Genomic DNA, 18,929 nt, shown 5'->3' with positions numbered 1-18,929 from the left:
TATATATATATATATATATATATATATATATATATATATATATATATATATCTGTCTGTTTCTCTCTTTTTTTTTTGTATTCGGCCACTGATGACCACATACTGATCCATACACAAATGACAAATTCATTGCTATCACATAGGATTTGTGACATTCTGTGACATATATAGTGTTATCCTTGGCCATAGGTTCTATAGTGACTACTTGCGACGGATTTAACAACAATTCTTCCAAGGCTACCATCACGACGAGCTTGCAACATTAATTTTTTTGTCACATAGCTATATATGCCGGAATTGCGTACTTATAAATTATAATATGTAGCTATAGCCACCGTTAGCCATAAAATTCCGTGGCCGTTTAGTCATCAATGTATATTAATCCCTTAAAAAACACTAATTCAATAAAACCATCAAATCGTGATAGTATAGTATTCATCAATGTGGTGCCGGCATTGTTCGTCTGTGGTTGGCAGGGCATTCGTGAAACCTTTTTGCAATGGAGGTCTCAAGAAATTTGTGATGAAAATGTGTAATATAAAAAAAAAACAGAGGTGCTATATATGCATGAATGATGAAATCTTTGAGATTTCTGTCACTAGGTTTAAAATAATGTTTTCACTGGTAACTATAGTGCACTTTTGAAAGGTTTTGTGGATAAGTGTGGGTTTTATTTATTGGATTTTCTGATAATCAAAAACATATATAGCAAGCAAAAATATACGCTTAAACACTGCAGAAGAAAGTTAATCTATCATAATTCATTACAAATGCAGATAACCAAGACGTCTTTAAGATATCATACTCTCGTTTTCTAACGCTCGAAGTCAAAAATGTCGTCTCGAGTTGAAATTAATTCATGCAAAATCTATATATTACCCTATCATGGGGTTCTTTATGCTAAACTATTTGATTTGTAGATTATATACCCTCATGATTAATAGCAAACACAAAAAATGTTTTACATTAAGAAAAGAAATAAAGAGGCAAAGAGAAAGCTAAAAGATTTTGGTTTTACATTATATATAGCTAATGAATATTGGAGCACTACTTTGCTCTTAGTTTAAGTGTAATGATCATAACTTATAACTTTTGAGTAATCAAAGAACCCAAGAAGGGGTCTTACTATGGTGGAGAGAGTCCAAATCATTGGGGAATAATATTCCCATAGGACCCATGGAATGAGAAAAAGGACCAAATGTAAAACATAATTTAATTTGAGACTACTCTATTTGCAAGGAAAGTATATACTTTAAGAGAAAGATTGATGAAGGAAAATTGCAAATGAAAATTTCTTTAATGCTGATAAGGAGCTAAAGTGGTAAAGTTTTGGAGTTCTAATGATTTGGTTTGCATTTTGCCTTACATATTTCCAACTATTGTTGGAATATAAAGATGATCGCATCATTGCAAATGCATCAATGAGTTTATAAATTTTAAGATATATCAGCAGCTTCATCGAAAACGGAAATCTATACTAAGTTTTGAGAGATCAATCACTGTATACGATACAATCGTTAGACTAGAAACCCATGAGTTGTCATAATCGACTCGGTGTATTATTAGTGCTTTTTGACCATTATTGGTTTATTTGTCTCGTATTTTTAGGTTAGTTTTGACCATTATTGTTTATATTTGATATTTGAAACCAAGTTATATAATCAACGTGGAAGTTTTAACGAAAAATTGAAGAAACGTGTACTAATTATACTATTTCTTTCTAACATGCATGTCTTTTAAGGAAAAACCAACATTTAACAAACTTTTAAATTAAATTTGAAACTATATCGGACATCAGAAATTCAGAGATATATTCTATTCAATATGAAACAGTTTTTTGTTTTTTGATAAAAGAGTTTGAAAGTTATTAATTAAAAAAAAAAGAGAGTATGAAGTTAAAAACACATTTACGTTTAGCTAGGGAGTAGGGTAATGATCAAACCAATAATGCCAAATAAAAAACATGGTTTGTTGATTGGTTTTGGTTGGATTGGCGAGAAATATGACAACGAAAAAAGGTGAAGATGCATGGGAGTGAAAATGAAAGCACATAACTTTATGTCCCATTTTATACGGTTTCGCACCTCTAATTTTCTGCATTATTATTACTACTTCTTATCACAGCAGTGACATACATATCCAAGATACTTTTTTTTTTTTTAACTAGCTAAACTGTAATCAAATATTCAAATGTAATTAATTGTTGTGCTCTCACGTTTCACATAATTTGTGAAATCAAATATGGAGAAAGAAAACAGTAGCTAGATTCAAGAATATACGGAAAAGCTAGATTAATCTAAATTTAGAGATTAATTACTAAATTAACTTATAAAATAGAATATAGTTGAGTAATTTTAATCGGTAAATATATCATTAAATGTAAAATAATTGGAGCAAACTTTCCGAACATCGTTTGCGTAATGCATGCACATAGTCGTTATTGTAATCTCATGTAAATTATCGTGTTTTTTCTTTTTCGCCGTACGAGTATAAATATCTATTGCGAAGTTGTCAATATCAAATGTTCGCTGGTCAAATGTTACATTCTTCATAAATAGTAAAATCATCATTTCTAAGATGATAAATATTACAAACAGTAAAATGATAGTATAATTTGAAATAGTTTGTGTTGGTTAATTAATTACTTTACTAACATTGATCAAAATTACCTGGTGCAGTAAAATTTCAACTTTTTAATTCTAGTGTTGACACATCAATGCCTATATACATTAACTTTAACTATGTATGCAACACATCACTTTTGTTAAAGGTTACCGCGTACATCAATGCAAAGGGATATGATTATGGTGGTATGATATAGTTCTAATTAAGACTATGATTCTGAATAAACGTCTCGCAAGCTAGTAGACTACTAGACTATATGATAGAACTAATTATTAGTTACGTGGTTAACATTAGCTGCTCATATATGATATATAGATAGTATCATATAGTGGACAACTTAAAGTACCTATACTTTGTTACATATACAGATGAGAGCAAATTATCTATGCATAAGTTTTGAGTTTAATTAGTTTGTGTTGATCATATTCCAGAAAGAGATTAGGCATGAGACTGATCACTATATAGAGATGAAATTAGAAAGAAGAAAAAACGCATGTTAAATTTTTATATGGAAAAGGGCTTTTTGGTGTTCATCGGATCTAAAGTGGAGAAGAGGAGCGATCATCATTAAAGTATTAAAGGAGAAGAGGGGAAAGAACAAAAATAAAGTAAAGAGAGAAGGTTAAATCGAAGGCATAAATAAAAGTTGTGTTAATAATTTTCTTTGGCTTTTTTATTTTATTTCAAATGTTAATGCTTTTTATTCTTCTTTTTGCATGGAAAAGATAAAGAAATTTAAATCATCATTACTCTCTCTTTCTTCTCTAATCCCAATGAAGCATGAATCTTGATCGATCAAAGCTTTTTATAAAAAAATTAGTCTACAAAGGAACTCACCGGATCATAAAGAAGGTTTGATCTTTTCTGAGATATTCCAAATTAAACAGGACTTAAAAGGATTAAAGGAAAAGGTATATAATTAGTTTAAAGTAAAACTATAGGCGCAAGAAAGCACATGTTCTTCATGACCTTTTTGTTTGGTAATCAATTATATATTTCAATTTTCTGTATAGAGTTTAGATAACATTATAATGTTAATATATATATATCAATGATGAACTATACGAAATTTGTTTAATTTAAGTCTGAAATTTTTAAGTTGAAATCAAGATTGATATAAAAGTATGGAATTTTTTTGGTAAAGTGAAAAGTACGTAGTTGTAATATGAATTATGCATTGATTAAGACTACGACGTTTCTTAACGTGTTATGTTTGTGATTGCGATTTCATGTTGTAATATCATGATGATCAGGACTATACAACATAAAAACACAAAGATATTTCATGATATATATAGTCGTACTTAACGAAAATAATTACTACAACAATTATTTGGAGCTTGGTCGTCTTTCATTGTGGTATTTGTGTATTTATGAATTTTGTTACTTCAGTTTAATTATATATTCGAATAATAAATCTTGTTTGTTTTTTCTTTCTAAATCATATATAGAAATCTAATTATGGGCTGGCCTATTCCCGCGTCTATTCGAATAATAAATCTTTGAGCGATATCTAATCTATTTGTTAAATACGAGTTTGAAGCCACTATTAGAATCCATCATTCTAATCTGACATTTTAATATAATACAGATGATATGATATGGTTTGATCTGATATCCTTGACTTTAGTTGTCTCTAAATTTGGGTTTATTACTCCAACCAATGAGAAAACGTTGACTAGCAAGAAGAGCTTCAAACTGTATCTTTACTTGTAAGGTAGTTTTGTTATGTGTGAAATTCAAAATGACACCATTAGAGACATCTACATTTTCTTGAAATGGGTACGAAAGTACAGAGGAAGAAGAATCATATATAGTCTCAGATGCAGATAGCTTTTTCTCATAGGAAACCAATAGTGTTTCTTATACTGAAATTGAACATCTCTAAGCGTTACATGTGTCTAAGCTATATATTCGTTGGCAATGAACCTTCTTAACATTTTTGTGTGAGCAGCAAGTCTTCATGACTCCGCAGCTGTCACTGGTCGATTTTTTCGTCGATATGCTTTTACAGTGGTATTCATCTCATATATATGTAACAAGGATGTTGATGATGATGATGATGATGATGATGATTTTGCGAGGTACTCTTGTGTGAACTTCAAACTAACTGTTATACTTCATTATATTTCTCTAAACCCTCTCCGTGATCAAGAGTTTCATTTTTTTCATTTTATATTCTTTGAACCTGATCAGGAGTGTTTACGTCACTAATTTATTTTCGACCCATACATGGGTCATATGTTTTCAATGCAGAGTCCCAATTTAGTCTAAGACTTTCTATATATATACACTTTACCATTGATGATGGTCGGATCAAGGCATTACAATAGTAATAAATATCAATCAGTGTAACTAAACAAACCAAACAAATCTGTACAACAAGAATATAAAAGAATATCTTGTCAGATTCCATGTAAGCTTTTATAATTGATTTGATGGAAGAAAGCTTACAAGAGACAGTCGAATTAAAACATACTCGTGTATAGATAGATAGATAGATATCTATGACGCTAGCTTCTAATCTCAAACGGTGACATATGTTTGTCTCATTGCTCTTTAATTTATGTTGTGAAACTTCACATATAATAGCCAATAATTTGTATTCGCATTCTTGTTTTATCTGAGAAGAAGATTATCACATGTGAGAGTCATGAGCTGAGAAGAAGATTAACTACCAAAACCAAACGTTTTTGGGATATCCAATGTAGTTTCTTTTAAAAATCTCAAGCCAATAAAAAATTCACAAATATTTAGATAATATTTACGTCTAATTTTCTGAAGACCCTAGTGTATTAATATTAGTGTAGCAGAAATATATTGATTTCAACTGAGAAAATATATAATTAATCTATATTATGTAGATTTCTTTTGATACGGACCAAATTGTTTTGGTCATTGACACGTACGAAATTTTTCATTTTCTTGATGTCTTTAATGTTTGTTATTATAGTTTTTGCAAACACATTGATGGATTAATTATTTCTTTAAAATTAAAACTTCAAGGTGTAAATTTGTTTGATTGAGATTGTTTTCATTAATATTCGTGATGCCTACACATTTTATTCAACATTGCAGAAGCTCTGATTCATATGTTCAGATAACTTTATTTACACAAACATTAATCGTATTCAGATGCGCTAAAGTTTGTAAATGATTGACGTGACTCAAAAAAGCATGCCCTACGTAAATAGTGAGAGTGCATAGGTAAATAAAAACTTTCTAAAGACCACACATATATCTCTGTATGTATTTTTCTAAAAGTTGTATTTATATGTTTGTTGGTGAGAATACATACACAAGACTTACCCGACATAACAAAATAAATGACAGCGTACACAGAACAAAAGCTTTTCAAATATATAATAGAATTTATGTGTTTCACGCCTACGAATTCAAATGTTAATATCACGTACAATATGACTTGTGCTAAGTATTATTTTCAAATGATAGTCAAGTTGTTTTTATTTTAAACTTTTAATCAAGAATATCAAGTTATTCATACGAAACAAGTCATGTATTTGTAATATATGACTAATACTTTTCATTTGTTTTAAAGATGCTATATATAATTTAATCTGATTTTGATCTAAACTATTTTGACCTTAGCTCAACTATTTCAATTTCTCGGAACCTAATTAGTTTTTTTTTTTTTTTTTTGCTTATTATGATTCCTCAATGCATCACATATATATTTTTGTTTCAAACGTTCCAACTACTTTTGAGGTATCATTTTGAGTATTAAAAAAATTTAAGAGAAAACAAAAAAATACAATTGAGGTAAGAAAATTGGAGAGTAAAGACAAGACAACGGCTAAATAGACATGAATCTAATTTGGTAACTAGGTTCTGGTAAAAAAAAAGCATCTGGCTGTAACTTTGAGGCAAGAAGAAGAAGAAGAAAAAAGGCTTTTACGTGCCATTTTATTAAGTGTAAAAAGTGACTATTGTATTTGTGTACATTCCACTATTGCAGTCAAAAAGTTTATTTTGCTACTCTTCATCTTTTGCTTCATCGGTTTATTAAAGGAATAAAATTAATTTATCTTGTTTAGGTAGTATAGATCGTTATATTGGATTTTGCATCGTATCAAGAAAAGTTAAAATACGTATCTTCGCTTTTGGTTGCTTTTGAGATGTATAAACCAACCAGCACAGCCCTAGACTTGTAGGCTCTAACACTAATCACATCTTTAGGGTTTTGATATAAGTCCTGATTGTCCCTCGTGAACTCTATCGAATTCACACGAGAAATAAAATACTTTATTAGTTTTTTTTTGTGTTATGTAACTTTTGTTTTTTTTTTTCTATAAAGCAAACTTATACGTTTTTATTTATCCCAACTAATTTAAAGACTTAATAAATCATAAATCTTTTATAAAATTTGGCTTTAAAATAAATACTTTTTCACTGGTTATAAGTAGAAGAGAAAAAAAAAACATTTTCAGTAACGAAATATTTGTAGTTTCTCTATTTTTAAGTGTTTTAATCAGTCTTAAGTCTTAACATGTGTAATAATAAAAAAATATATATATAGCATAACATAATAAAGGTTCAATGGTTTTAACTTTTATATGCTCACAACTTGTTAAAATATAGGTCGAATAGAATAAAACTTAATTCTCATATGAAATGAAATATAATTCGATACATATGAAAGAGACTCAGCGTCACAATCCTAATTGAATCTATTTAGAATGTATAGTTGATAGCAGAGATTCATTTTGGAGAGTGAAACTTTTATATCAGATTGAGCTAAGTAGGAAGAAGCCAAGAGAGGGAAACGTGAACGAATGAATGGAGAATCAAACTCTCTGCGTCAGGTAGAAGGATCCAATCACATGGGGAATCAAACCTTCTGTCCCGTTCAGAGGGATTCAGCTCTCGTGATCAGGGATGAGAGAAAGAGCAATGTGACAAATGTCCTCTTCTTCTTCTTTTATTTTTTTTATTTTTTTTTTGTTTGTATTTCTTGGGAGTTTGAACAAACGCGTGCCCTATCAAGCTGACACAAACAATTTACCAAAAAACACAAAGACACTTCACATACACCAAAGCCTACACTTAGTGAAAATATATTCTCTCTCTCTCTCTCACACACACATCTTTATATTCTTCTTTCTCTTCTCTCTTTTTGATGGCTCGCCTTTTGAAGCACCCAACATGGATTCTCTTTGCTAGTCTAAAACCCATCACTTTGTATCACACCTAAAAAAATAGTAGATTCTGTTTTCACATTTTCACTTTCATTATCTTAACCTACCAAAGTTTTTTTTGTATTTCATCTTTCTATGTTTATCCAACTTGTTCGAGTGGTGCGATCATAAATTGTTACGATAATAAAGTATGGACATGTTATCAACGTAAGCTTATAATTACAACGACGAGATTTTATTTTCATAGCTAGTTCAGTTGGTTATGACTAAGGCTAATCATGAGCTAGCTAAGGATATACTGTATTATATATATGCCGTTAGATTTTTCACTTTTGTATATATAATGATTCGTGTCATTCGGTGGAAAACATACGGACATACGAGAAGTGGGATGGTTTTAATTTCAATATGACATGATATACAAGACTTTAGAATAAAAACTTTATTGTAGATCGATGTGTCTTCTTTTTTTTTTGTATTGATTATTGTTTCTTTATTTTGTGGGTTAGGGTACGAACGATCCATCTATCCATCTATCTATCTATCGAGTCTTTTGGATTGTATTGCATGGGAGAATTTGAGTGAATAATCCACTTTTTGGTAACTAAATGAATTAGCAGAAAAAATATGACTAAAAAAAAAAAATAAGTTATAAAAAGCCAACTTTTTGGGTTTCCCACTCTGTTTCGTCATCATTGCAGATGAGGTGTGAATGGGCCACACAGTCTTTGCTTTCACCTTTTGTTTCATTCCCTTTTTTTTGTGTGTGTGTGTGTAGGGTTTGTAGTAGGAATGTCTCTTTGCTTTTGTTCCTATGAGTTTTTTTTTTTTTAATATCATATTCTTTTGTAGTATATTTATCTATATGCTCATTGTATAATCACCAAATGTATCTATAAGACAAGTTCGACAAATTCGTTTCGTATAGTTGCAAACGAAAAGCACGATCAGATGTTGAACTTATTGGCGTCATATTGTTATTTTCTCTGCAAACTACTGCATCGGACTCTTGATTATGGTCGAATCCAAGTTTTCGACTATTTAGGAATTAGGCTGGAGGCCCGTTTACATGAGTTATGTTAATGGCCCATTTACATGAGTTATGTTAATGGCCCATCTAATCAAGTTAGACGGCCCAGTCCTCTAACTAATTTCGTTTTTTTTATGACACGATTTAAATACGGGGTTGTTATGACATGACGCATGAAAAGAATTATCGCATAAGAGCATGATTATCAATGACCTCTTAACAAAATCTTAAGTTAAGAAAAGTTAAGAAAAGTTAAGAAAAGTTAATAAATGTATCTTATCTAAGAGATATTTACTCACTTTTCTTAGTTTTTTTTCACTTTTCTTAACTTTTCTTACATTAAGATTTGTGTAAAAGACTCTTGATAATCATGGTCTTACTAGGTTACGGCATGACTACCAAGTAACTTCAAACAAAAAATGCTCATGTAACTACAGATTCCATTGGAAATAATCTCCAATATATATCTTTTTCAATGAAACAAGTTATGTAAGTGATGTAACCCTATCAGGCTATCATCATATGGTTAGAAGAACAAATTAAGAAAATGAGTAATGTGGTTAAAGCCTGGTCCGACGATCCAAAAACATTCGATAGTGGATTTGGACATGAGTCAAAAACACTAATCATCAAGTTTCAAGCCCATGGTGTCGCATTATAAAAAACTCGACTGGAGTCCAAAACAGTCGTACTCATAGATCGTCCGTATGACCGTATGTAGTGTGATTTGTTATTGGTCACAAAAAAAAATCACGAAGCAATAATTTTCTATAGTTTGTCGTCTAGGAAAGACTTTTAAAATTTACAAACCCTAGAAAAGAGACCAAGATGTATACTACCAGGCTTACTAGCCATGTATTCATTTATGTCCTCGACCATTTCTCCATTATTTGATTTTTACTTGTCGACATTATGAGTTCGTACTTTTGCAATAAGTCGAAATCGCAAACAAATACACGGACACAACTCAATGAGAGTAAATTTAAGCAAAATTGTCATACGTTATGACTCTTTTGGTAAAAAAAGATTCCACAAAGATATTGTAATACAATCCAGAGTTTAGCAACATCAATGTATCATAGTAACTCTGAAAAAAATAGTGATTTACGTTTTCGTAAACAAAAAAAAAAGAAGAAAAATAAGCTATCTAACAAAGAAAACGTACTTCACAGCTTCACTGGTTGGTTGTAAAACCTTGGGCCACAGATTCTGTTGGCTTGTTAATACTTACTGACTTTTGTGACAAATAGGTCCATAGTATTCTGAGCCATCGATCTTCATGTTTGTATCCCCGAGATTTACGTGTATAGATGCTGATCCAACGGTCATAGTTCATTCGATCGCTTCGAACTTAGGTTACCATCTTCAGCTTTTTAATCATAAGTTTCTTTTGAACGTTACAAGAAAAGAGAAAAAAAAAAAAAAAAAGAACCAACGATTGGGGGCGATGAAACCAAAGTAAAAGGTAACACACAGAACAGAACATTGTCGTCTTGTAGACTCTTGTTGAGTTGTAGTATTATTACACTAGCTAGAGTTTTAACGTACGTAATTGTGTTATTACATTTAGTAAACATGAGTCACGAGACCCACCATTAGTTATATTGACTTTTTGTTTGCTCTATCATGTACAATTTTAGCTTACGATCAATAATTTCCTTTTGATTTCACTTGTACTCTATATTGAAATCTTGAAGCATCTTAATTTGAATCAACGCACACGCTCATGCACGTTTGGTTTACACATCTAAATGATTGATGCAACGATACTGTTTTAATATATTTTGACTCTCGTATGAAGATGTTATGTATAGAAGAAAAAATAATAATTTATAGGTTCTGAAAGTGTACCATGTATCATCAAAATTCAAAACTGGTTTTAATTTACCCACTTCTAAAACTAAGGACGACCAAAAACTGAAATTTACAGCTAATATAAATTTCCTGTTTCGAAACAAATGTGTTTCAGTATAAAAACGTAGCATCGCCCCAAGCGTTGGTTATAAGACGATCGAATCGAGTCGTTTTAACACTTATGTGACAGATTACAAGGTGCTATCGGTAGATAGAAAGTACTTCTCTGGTAGTTAGATAATTTCTACAGCATATGTCACATATCTTGAAAAAGGACAAGACTTATATAAAAATGTACCATTATGTTTAAATGCTTTCTCAAACTATGCATCAAATATCTTGTAAACATATGGTGTGAAAGAGGTAAAAGACTAAAAGAGTAATATTAGGAATGTGAATTTACACAGAAACCATATATCAAACCAACCATTTGATCAGAAAGGTTCTGAAAATGTTGAAAAGATCTACCGTAGCAAACTTTGAAACATTGTTTACCATTACTACCACAGTTTTATAATTTTTAACATTAGGTTATATATGAAACTCATTTTATAGAATAATAAGAACCAGAGTTTTCGTGAAATCAACTGTTATTATACACTTGAGGTATAAATTCAATTAAATCAAAAATCACTCAAAGAAAAAAGATGAACTAATTAAGTAACAAGAATAACGCATATTCCAGCTAAGTATATACTCGAAATATTTATTGTTTTGCTTTGAACGTAATTGACCAAATCTGACAAAAATAATTAAATCAGCAAATACCTCATATGTTAAGAAAAGTAAAATAATAATACAAATTAAGGCTGACCAAAAAAGGAGTAAAATAATAAAATGGGCAAAAAGCAAAGCCGTTTTTTTCTTCTTTCTTTCCTCTATAAAAGTCTCGTTCATGCAGCCCCCAACAAACAATAATCCCATCTTTTGCAACTTAAGAAAGAAAACTAAAAACTTCAAACTCTCCCTCTTTAAATCAATATAAGCCTCCTAAGGAGTTTCTCAGAAACAGTGAGGAAAACACAGTTTTTCCCAAGAAAATTTCCTCATCTACCAAACAAATTAAACCTATTTTCAGAAAACAAAGCAAATTTCTACAAGAACTTCTTCAAGGAAAAAGAAGATTCAGATCTGAGAGGAAAATATTAAGGAAAAACAATGTGTCTGGTGTGTTTATGTGATGAGGAAGAGACAGAGCTAGGGAGGCAACAAGCACCAGGATCGTGTCCGTATTGTGGAGGTAAAGTGCAAATGCTTGATGTCGAAAGAAAATGGATGTTCTGTTTCGTTCCTCTTTGTTTCAAGATCAAGAGGAAGTACTTGTGTTCTTCTTGCGATCGTCGTCTCGTTTTGTATCATTAAAAAAATCAATTAATTAATTTTATTTATTAAATTTTCCTTTCTTTATAAGTTATAACTAAAGTAAATTAATTAGCGTTTTAATTAAGAAAAATAAAGTTTAGTCGGTGGTTCTCGCCTCTTGGTATGGTTAGTAGATCTATGTCGTGTAAACCGACATTGATCCCTTTAGGAAGTTGTAGAACTCTCTCTACTCTTCATCCAAATTTGACGTACTTTGCTTTTGTCTTCGAGTAGTTTCTTAAGTCGGTTCAAATGTAATATATATATCTAATGGATGTTTATGTAATGTGTGTTTTTATATGTAATGATGAAATCTCAAGTTTGGTGTACTTGTATGTCGCAAGTTCTTTTCCTTTTCCTTCTCCTTCATATATATCAGAACGATCAACATATTCGAACCGGGAATGTCATACAGTCTCTACATATCTTTGCAACTAAATTAGAGTTTTAGGTCGTGTAATTTTGTTGATACACTCTCAAAGAAACAGACAATAATAATAATTTTTGCATGCAAGTACGGGTGTCAATCGGCCTGATCTTCAGTTCGAGAGCGTTTCTGGACCGGTCCAGTTCGTTTTTGTCTCGTGGAAAGTAAAACGAATATGACGACAAGGAGAGAGTAATATAGGCTTAATTCGTGGGGTTCAAAATTTTAGATATTGGACCCGAGTTGTTTTTTTGAGAGGTGTATATGTTAATTATGGTAACGACGTTACTATTCAAATGATTAATGCACATTAATAGCTAGCATTTACTAAAATTTTGATATGCATACATTATCAATACGAATCTTTTAAACGTTATTAATAAGATTGAGAATTAAGAGTATTGCCTTGAGGAGGGAGTTGTGTACTTACTTCTTGCGTTTATATTCTAGTAGTAACGTCGCATCAGTCATCACTAGTTGGTCTAATAATATTGATGGGTACGATTACGAATCTGTTAATTAAATATGAAGATTAGGAGAGTATAGTTTAAGAGAAAATTAATAAGAGAGATTCAGTTCGTGATGTTTATGTTAAAAATATTCGCTCGTGACTTATTTATGAGAGGAAGAAACAAAAGATCAGAAAACTGATTCGGTCACATGCAATATGACATCAGTGGTCAGTGATTTATGTGTTTTTTAGTCAGAAACCGAAACTGTATTTTCTGAACATTTCGAAAGCAAATAAATACAGTGAAAGGGAAAGAACACACACCTCTTATTTTTATTTTTGGGGGTTATAAACAGCTCTTATCTATATGTATAATATAAAAAGCTCTTATTATCTAATAGTATACTATAGTTTGCTTATAATACATATGACCAGAATCTCGAACTAATTAAAACAATACTTTCTATCATTCTATTGTTGCTAAGCTTATATTATTTTTTAAGTAGTTATTACTATTCTAGTTTTACTCTTTATGTTCTGAATAGTAAATTTGTTACCTAATGATTGAAACATGTAACAATATGAAAACGAAAGCCTCACAGCCACATCCTTGTTTGCGAACGGTTTGCTCTTTGTAGGCTTGTAGCAACACACACCCAGTTTCATCGTAAAAGCTGGTTTTACTGTTTCTTACAACGCAACAATTCGTGCGGGAACTCTAATATAAGTTTGTATAAAAACAAGTTACAGTATTGCACCAGAATGTATTGTTTTTCCTAGATTTTTATTCAATAAAAAGCGTATTATTTGATAAAATTAGGTAGAAGAAGTTATACACATACGTAAGGGTGGGCCAAAGTCGTATTAATTTCTGAAGCGTGTTACATTTATATATTACTTCGTATAGCTGCAACAAGAAAATGACTCTTAATGCACTTTTTGCTTCAAATGGTAATCAACTGAATTCAATATCTAACTTTCGAAAATCAAGTGGCAAATGAGAAAAAAACAAAACTTGTTTCGACAAGGAATATATTGAACAAGGGCTTGTCGTCATCACTAGACGACGTCTATACGGTATAGTCTATGCCTTCGCGAGTACCTTGTCTCGGACGAAGAACATCGACACACGGTGATCAGGGTCAGACAGGAGCACCAACTCTCAGTTTTATACATTTCATATGTATTAATATCTCGAATAATCTGAGAAAACTTTCTGCGATCTTAACAAGCTTTCAAGAAACAAATATTTCTCAGTGTTTCATTACTTAATATGTTAATAGTATTTATTGTTTTCCAAACAAAATCTATACTATTCTTTTTTCTTTTCTTTATATGGAATAGTAATGTTGGGTATTGAAAAGATAGAGAACTATCTAAAATTCTATACGTACTTGTATTTTCGGCCAACACAGTTTCAATTTTCAAATTCTCTGGAAGTATATGCTTATAGCAACCATTTTTTTTCTATACGAAATGTAAAATGTATATACTTTCCATATATAGTGTTTAAGAATTTTGCCAAAAATCTCTGAGAAAAAGGTGCTCAGATACTTGTCTACTTTTAAAGTGTATACATTTTCAATATTACCTGAGGGAAAAAGAAAATAAAAACGTTATATAAACACAAAGCTGTATAAATTGATTAGAGAGGCAAAATATCATCATTTCCCAAGCTATTGTATTATATATTATTACCCGTTGGGCTTTTCTCTTTTGTAATGGCCTATTGGGCCTTAAGTCTAGTAAATGAGTATCTAGTAAACCGGGTATAGAATACGGGTCGGGTTTATTTTGGCACGCACCCGGCAAAGACCTAGAATCCTTGTCGTGAGCTCAAAATTGAAAAACAAGAACATATGCCCAAAACCCTAGCAGCAGAGACTTCACTAACCCCAGCTCTGTTAGCTCTTACGCTTCGCCAAGTATTGATCTCTAGACTAGTCATGGGTAGCGAGAGCAAAACCTCGAATTTAGAATCGGAGAAGAAGGCTCTTCTCCTCCGTTCGGTGGCTCAGTACTTGGAGCGATGTGGGTTTTCCAAATGCTTCAAGAAATTGCTCTCCGAAGCTGAAATCGAGGTTTGTTCATTCGATTTTCTAGATAAAAAGACCCACTCTTTAGCTGTTGATTGCAATAGTATTATCCTTTGAATTCGCCTTAGATACTATGGAATTGATCCTTTTGGTATGTTATATGAATGTGTGCTCTTTACATTACTGTTGCAGAAGAAGGAATTGAACTCTAGTTTACCTGATCTGGAGGAAATTTACAGCGAGTTTTTGAATAAGAAGAAGTAAGTTGTTTTGCTTATGAATTTTGTTGCATTGTATCATTAGTCATGTTGAAGCTTATCATCTTGGCTTTGTGCTTTTATTGTTCTGTGTCTTGCAGAGATCCTGAAGCTGCAGTGAATGGAATTACCGAGGCGAATGCAATTGAAGTGGTGGAGAATGTAAAAAAGGAGAAAAAGAAGAAGAAGAAGAAGGAAACAAAGGTGGAGGTGGCTGAGGAGGAGAAGGTTAAAGACACTGTGGAGGCTGAGATTGAAGACGAATTGAAAGATAAAAAGAAGAAGAAAAAGAAGTCGAAATCAGTGGAGGCTGATGATGATGATGATGAGGAGAAAGTTTCTAAGAAACGGAAAAGATCAGAGCCTGAGGAGACTAAACATGAGGCTGAGGATGATGATGAAGACTCAAAGCGTAGGAAGAGAGAAGAGAAAGTAGTAGAAGAGGACGAGGGTATTCAAGAAACACCTGTTAAGCAAACTGACATCCAGGAAAACAAGAATGTTGAGAAAAGTGAAACGAAATCGACAAATCAGAAGTCAGGAAAAGGACTTTCCAACTCAAAAGAGGTAACCATGTTTGCATCAATGTTTTCATTTGGGATTAGAGAATGTGTACTGATGTGTTTTTTGAACTAATCTATAGCCGAAGAAACCGTTTCAGAGAGTGAACGTTGACGAAGTTGTGTTCATTGAGAATAGCAACGCGTATGGGTCAAAGGTTCCACATAATCTCTATTACTCCTGGTATAGCAATGTTTTTCTTTACCAATGCCTTTATTGAAGTTTGCTGCTCTGTCTTGTAGCCTGGTGCTCTCAATGGTTATGGCTATAAAGCTCAAGAGATTCTAGGGCAAGTGAGAGGAAGGTAATGCTCCCCACCTTTAAACTTATTATGTATCTAGAATTAGCCTTGGTAATGAGGGTCTTTTAGGAGTGTGGATTTGGTTACTAGATTTGTTTCGGTTTAGTTAATTCGGATTTGAAAATTCATAACCAAAGTAAAAAACCTTTTTACTCAGCCTTTGTACATTGTTCTATATCTAATCTAGGCAGGAGACAAATGAAAATAAAACTATCTAGGTTCATGCCTTGATCTCTTTAGTTTCTGCTTTTATTTTTGGTTTAGGGATTTCCGACATGAGAAGACCAAGAAGAAACGAGGAAGCTACAGAGGAGGAGAGATCGATCTCCAGTCACATTCGTTTAAGTTTGACAACTCAGACGACGATAAATGATTGATAAGCAACAACACTGCTTTCTCTCTATTGCTTCTCTTTTGATTTATCTTTATCCGTTTTCTTTGTCTTCTGCTTTGATCATTTCAATACCCAACAAAAGGGTCAAGTTTTGTGTCTGTTAACTCATATGATACTCATTAAGAACAAGATTCAGTTTCAGTTTCTTTGTTCACTCAAATTGGCTTGAAACATTATTACTCGAGTGTGACGAGAGCAAATGAGATAATTTCTCGTCTATTATTGGGTCCGGTTTATCTTTAAACCGAGATTACAGTTACACCATGATTTCTTGAAATGACGACTTTTCAAAATATTGGTTTAATTAAAGACCAAGAGACGACATTTTTTGGTTCATGGAATTTAAGCCGACATAATATGCAGATATTTGTTGTACTTGACAAATACTTTAGGCCGACATATATACAGGTGTTTTTTATTTATGTTTTATGTCTTTTTTGCTTTCCTAACCAAAATCTGTACTGTAATATTTCGTTCATTCAATTCGTCTCCTCGTATCATATAATATTACGCACATGAAATTTTGCTAATGACTTGATATGTTAGTTAGTGCTTTATTCTCTTCTTTCTGATCAAATTTAGTTGAGACTTGAGATAAGAAGAACTAAAGAGACGTATCTTTATTATGTTTGGTCTCTTGCGTTTTGATTAGGCAAAGTGTTGTTTTGCTTTTTTTATATAAAATCTTACTAAATAATCACTGAAAAAATTGTTATTCGATTCTTTGTTTTTATAATAACCATCGTTATAGAAAACATTATTTCGTGTCGGTCGGTTCTTTAATTTAACTAGTTAATGCTTGTAAGAATTTTGGTTTATATATTGTTTGCATACAGTAAAAAGCATCCAATGCTTGAAGTTGTGTTTTTCTTTTTGACAAAAAATTAGTTGTTGCAGTTAGTTGATGACAAAATATACGAATGGCAAAAGTAAATAAATTGTGATCATTTTGTTTTAAAACAAAATAATGGACCTACCTTTACCTATTAGTTTTCATGATCACGAATAGGTAAGCAGGTAAGAAGAATCAGATATTTTCTACATACACAGATTACGAATGTTTTTAAAATACTGTCGACAAGAAAAGATATGTTTGGGTGTAAACTATATAATATGGTCCCAAAATTTTATATTTCCTGGTTGTTATGTTTTGGTTATATCACATCCTACCAATAATTTCTTATAGATTACGAAATTAACCTCTGCTTTAGTTTTTTCGACCAAAGGTGTGTGAATGAGAACGAAGTGATTAAGATTAGACGCACGATGAAGAAATGGTGGGAATATATAAAAGTTAACAGTAAAAGAGAAACATTATTTTTTCGATATGGTGTATATATATCGTACGTTAAGATACGAATAATTAAGGATTATCGTGAAAACAAATGATTTACTGTATATAAATAATTAACTATACAGCTATACTAGTGAAAACATGATATTTGAGTTAACAATTTTCTGATTTGAACAATTAAACCATATGAATATGTCTTAGAACACTGCGTTGTGGAAGAAAGCTTTATAAAGTTTTGTCCATAAGAGATATTATTATTCTTGTAAGAAGCTTCGTATAAGAGCGAATATTGATTCTCCTATTGGCCGACGTGAATATAAATCTTTAGTTTCCTTTTTTTCGTTTCTTTCTTTATGACCAATTATAAGAAAAGAAGATTGTCGTTGACACGAAGAAAGAAACAAACAAAGTAAGAAGTAAACAAAATTCATGACATAATAAAGACATAATTAACTTAACTCTACCTAGCTTGATTTTTTTCCTTACAATTATTCTCCTCTTGTGAACATTATTATTTTAGATACAACAGAAGTGAACAAAAATTCATGACAAGGATAAGAACATTTAACTTTAACTATACATCTCTTGACTTTCCCCTTACCATTATTCTCCTCTTATGAAATTATTATAGAATTTGGAATATGTTTATATATATGGTTTCCTTAATTTCCATTCTTTCTTTCATTAGCGGGGTCGATAGGTTAGGAAAAATACAAAGTCATAGCTTGGTAAACGCAAAACTGCATTGTATGATGATATACATTTCATTTTTCCAATGGTTTAATAGCCGAGAGACTCGAATCTATGTACTAGTCTTAGGTGATTATTTTTCTTATATTTGAATAACGAGGTGATTATTCGATGATATTTTAATATTCTTACAATCTAACCTTTGTGAGCTGGGAGGCTAATGGACTGATATATAATGTCATTTTCGGTAAATTCTTTTCATTGTATGTCACATTCGTTCCGTATTTTCGAGCACTAAAGAACTAAAGAAGGAAACAGTCTAAAAATGGAATGATTATTTCCTTTACATACATAAGAATATGAAATTCAACAAAGATTTTAAAACTGATATGTAACAAATCGATTTAATAAAACAGTCTTCTTTACTATACAGTCGTATGTAAACCCAAAAAAAAAACACACGAAATATCACAGCGCTTTACACGTAAACAG

At 31.5% G+C, this 18,929-nt stretch overlaps 2 protein-coding genes across 2 annotated transcripts; both read left to right on the top strand.

The window, feature by feature from the left end:
• Nucleotides 1–11,578: 11,578 nt before the first annotated feature.
• LOC17876649 lies at nt 11,579–12,355 on the top strand. Its single transcript, XM_023788058.1, has one exon. The coding sequence runs from the start codon at nt 11,823–11,825 to the stop codon at nt 12,024–12,026; it is 204 nt and encodes a 67-aa protein (XP_023643826.1). The 5' UTR covers nt 11,579–11,822; the 3' UTR covers nt 12,027–12,355.
• A 2,411-nt stretch (nt 12,356–14,766) lies between these two features.
• Nucleotides 14,767–16,613, top strand: LOC17875822 (nucleolar protein 58). The gene is made up of 6 exons (XM_006280798.2): nt 14,767–14,985; nt 15,133–15,200; nt 15,299–15,764; nt 15,841–15,915; nt 16,001–16,062; nt 16,324–16,613. Exons 1-6 carry the CDS (start codon nt 14,851–14,853, stop codon nt 16,430–16,432), a joined length of 915 nt encoding a protein of 304 aa, XP_006280860.1. The 5' UTR covers nt 14,767–14,850; the 3' UTR covers nt 16,433–16,613.
• Nucleotides 16,614–18,929: the final 2,316 nt, after the last annotated feature.

The sequence above is a fragment of the Capsella rubella genome, unplaced genomic scaffold (genome assembly GCF_000375325.1).
Source record: "Capsella rubella cultivar Monte Gargano unplaced genomic scaffold, Caprub1_0 scaffold_8, whole genome shotgun sequence".
In the NCBI taxonomy this organism is placed as follows: Eukaryota; Viridiplantae; Streptophyta; class Magnoliopsida; order Brassicales; family Brassicaceae; genus Capsella; species Capsella rubella.
Note: the sequence above shows the minus strand (reverse complement) of the source record. Positions and strands in the feature narration are given on the sequence as shown.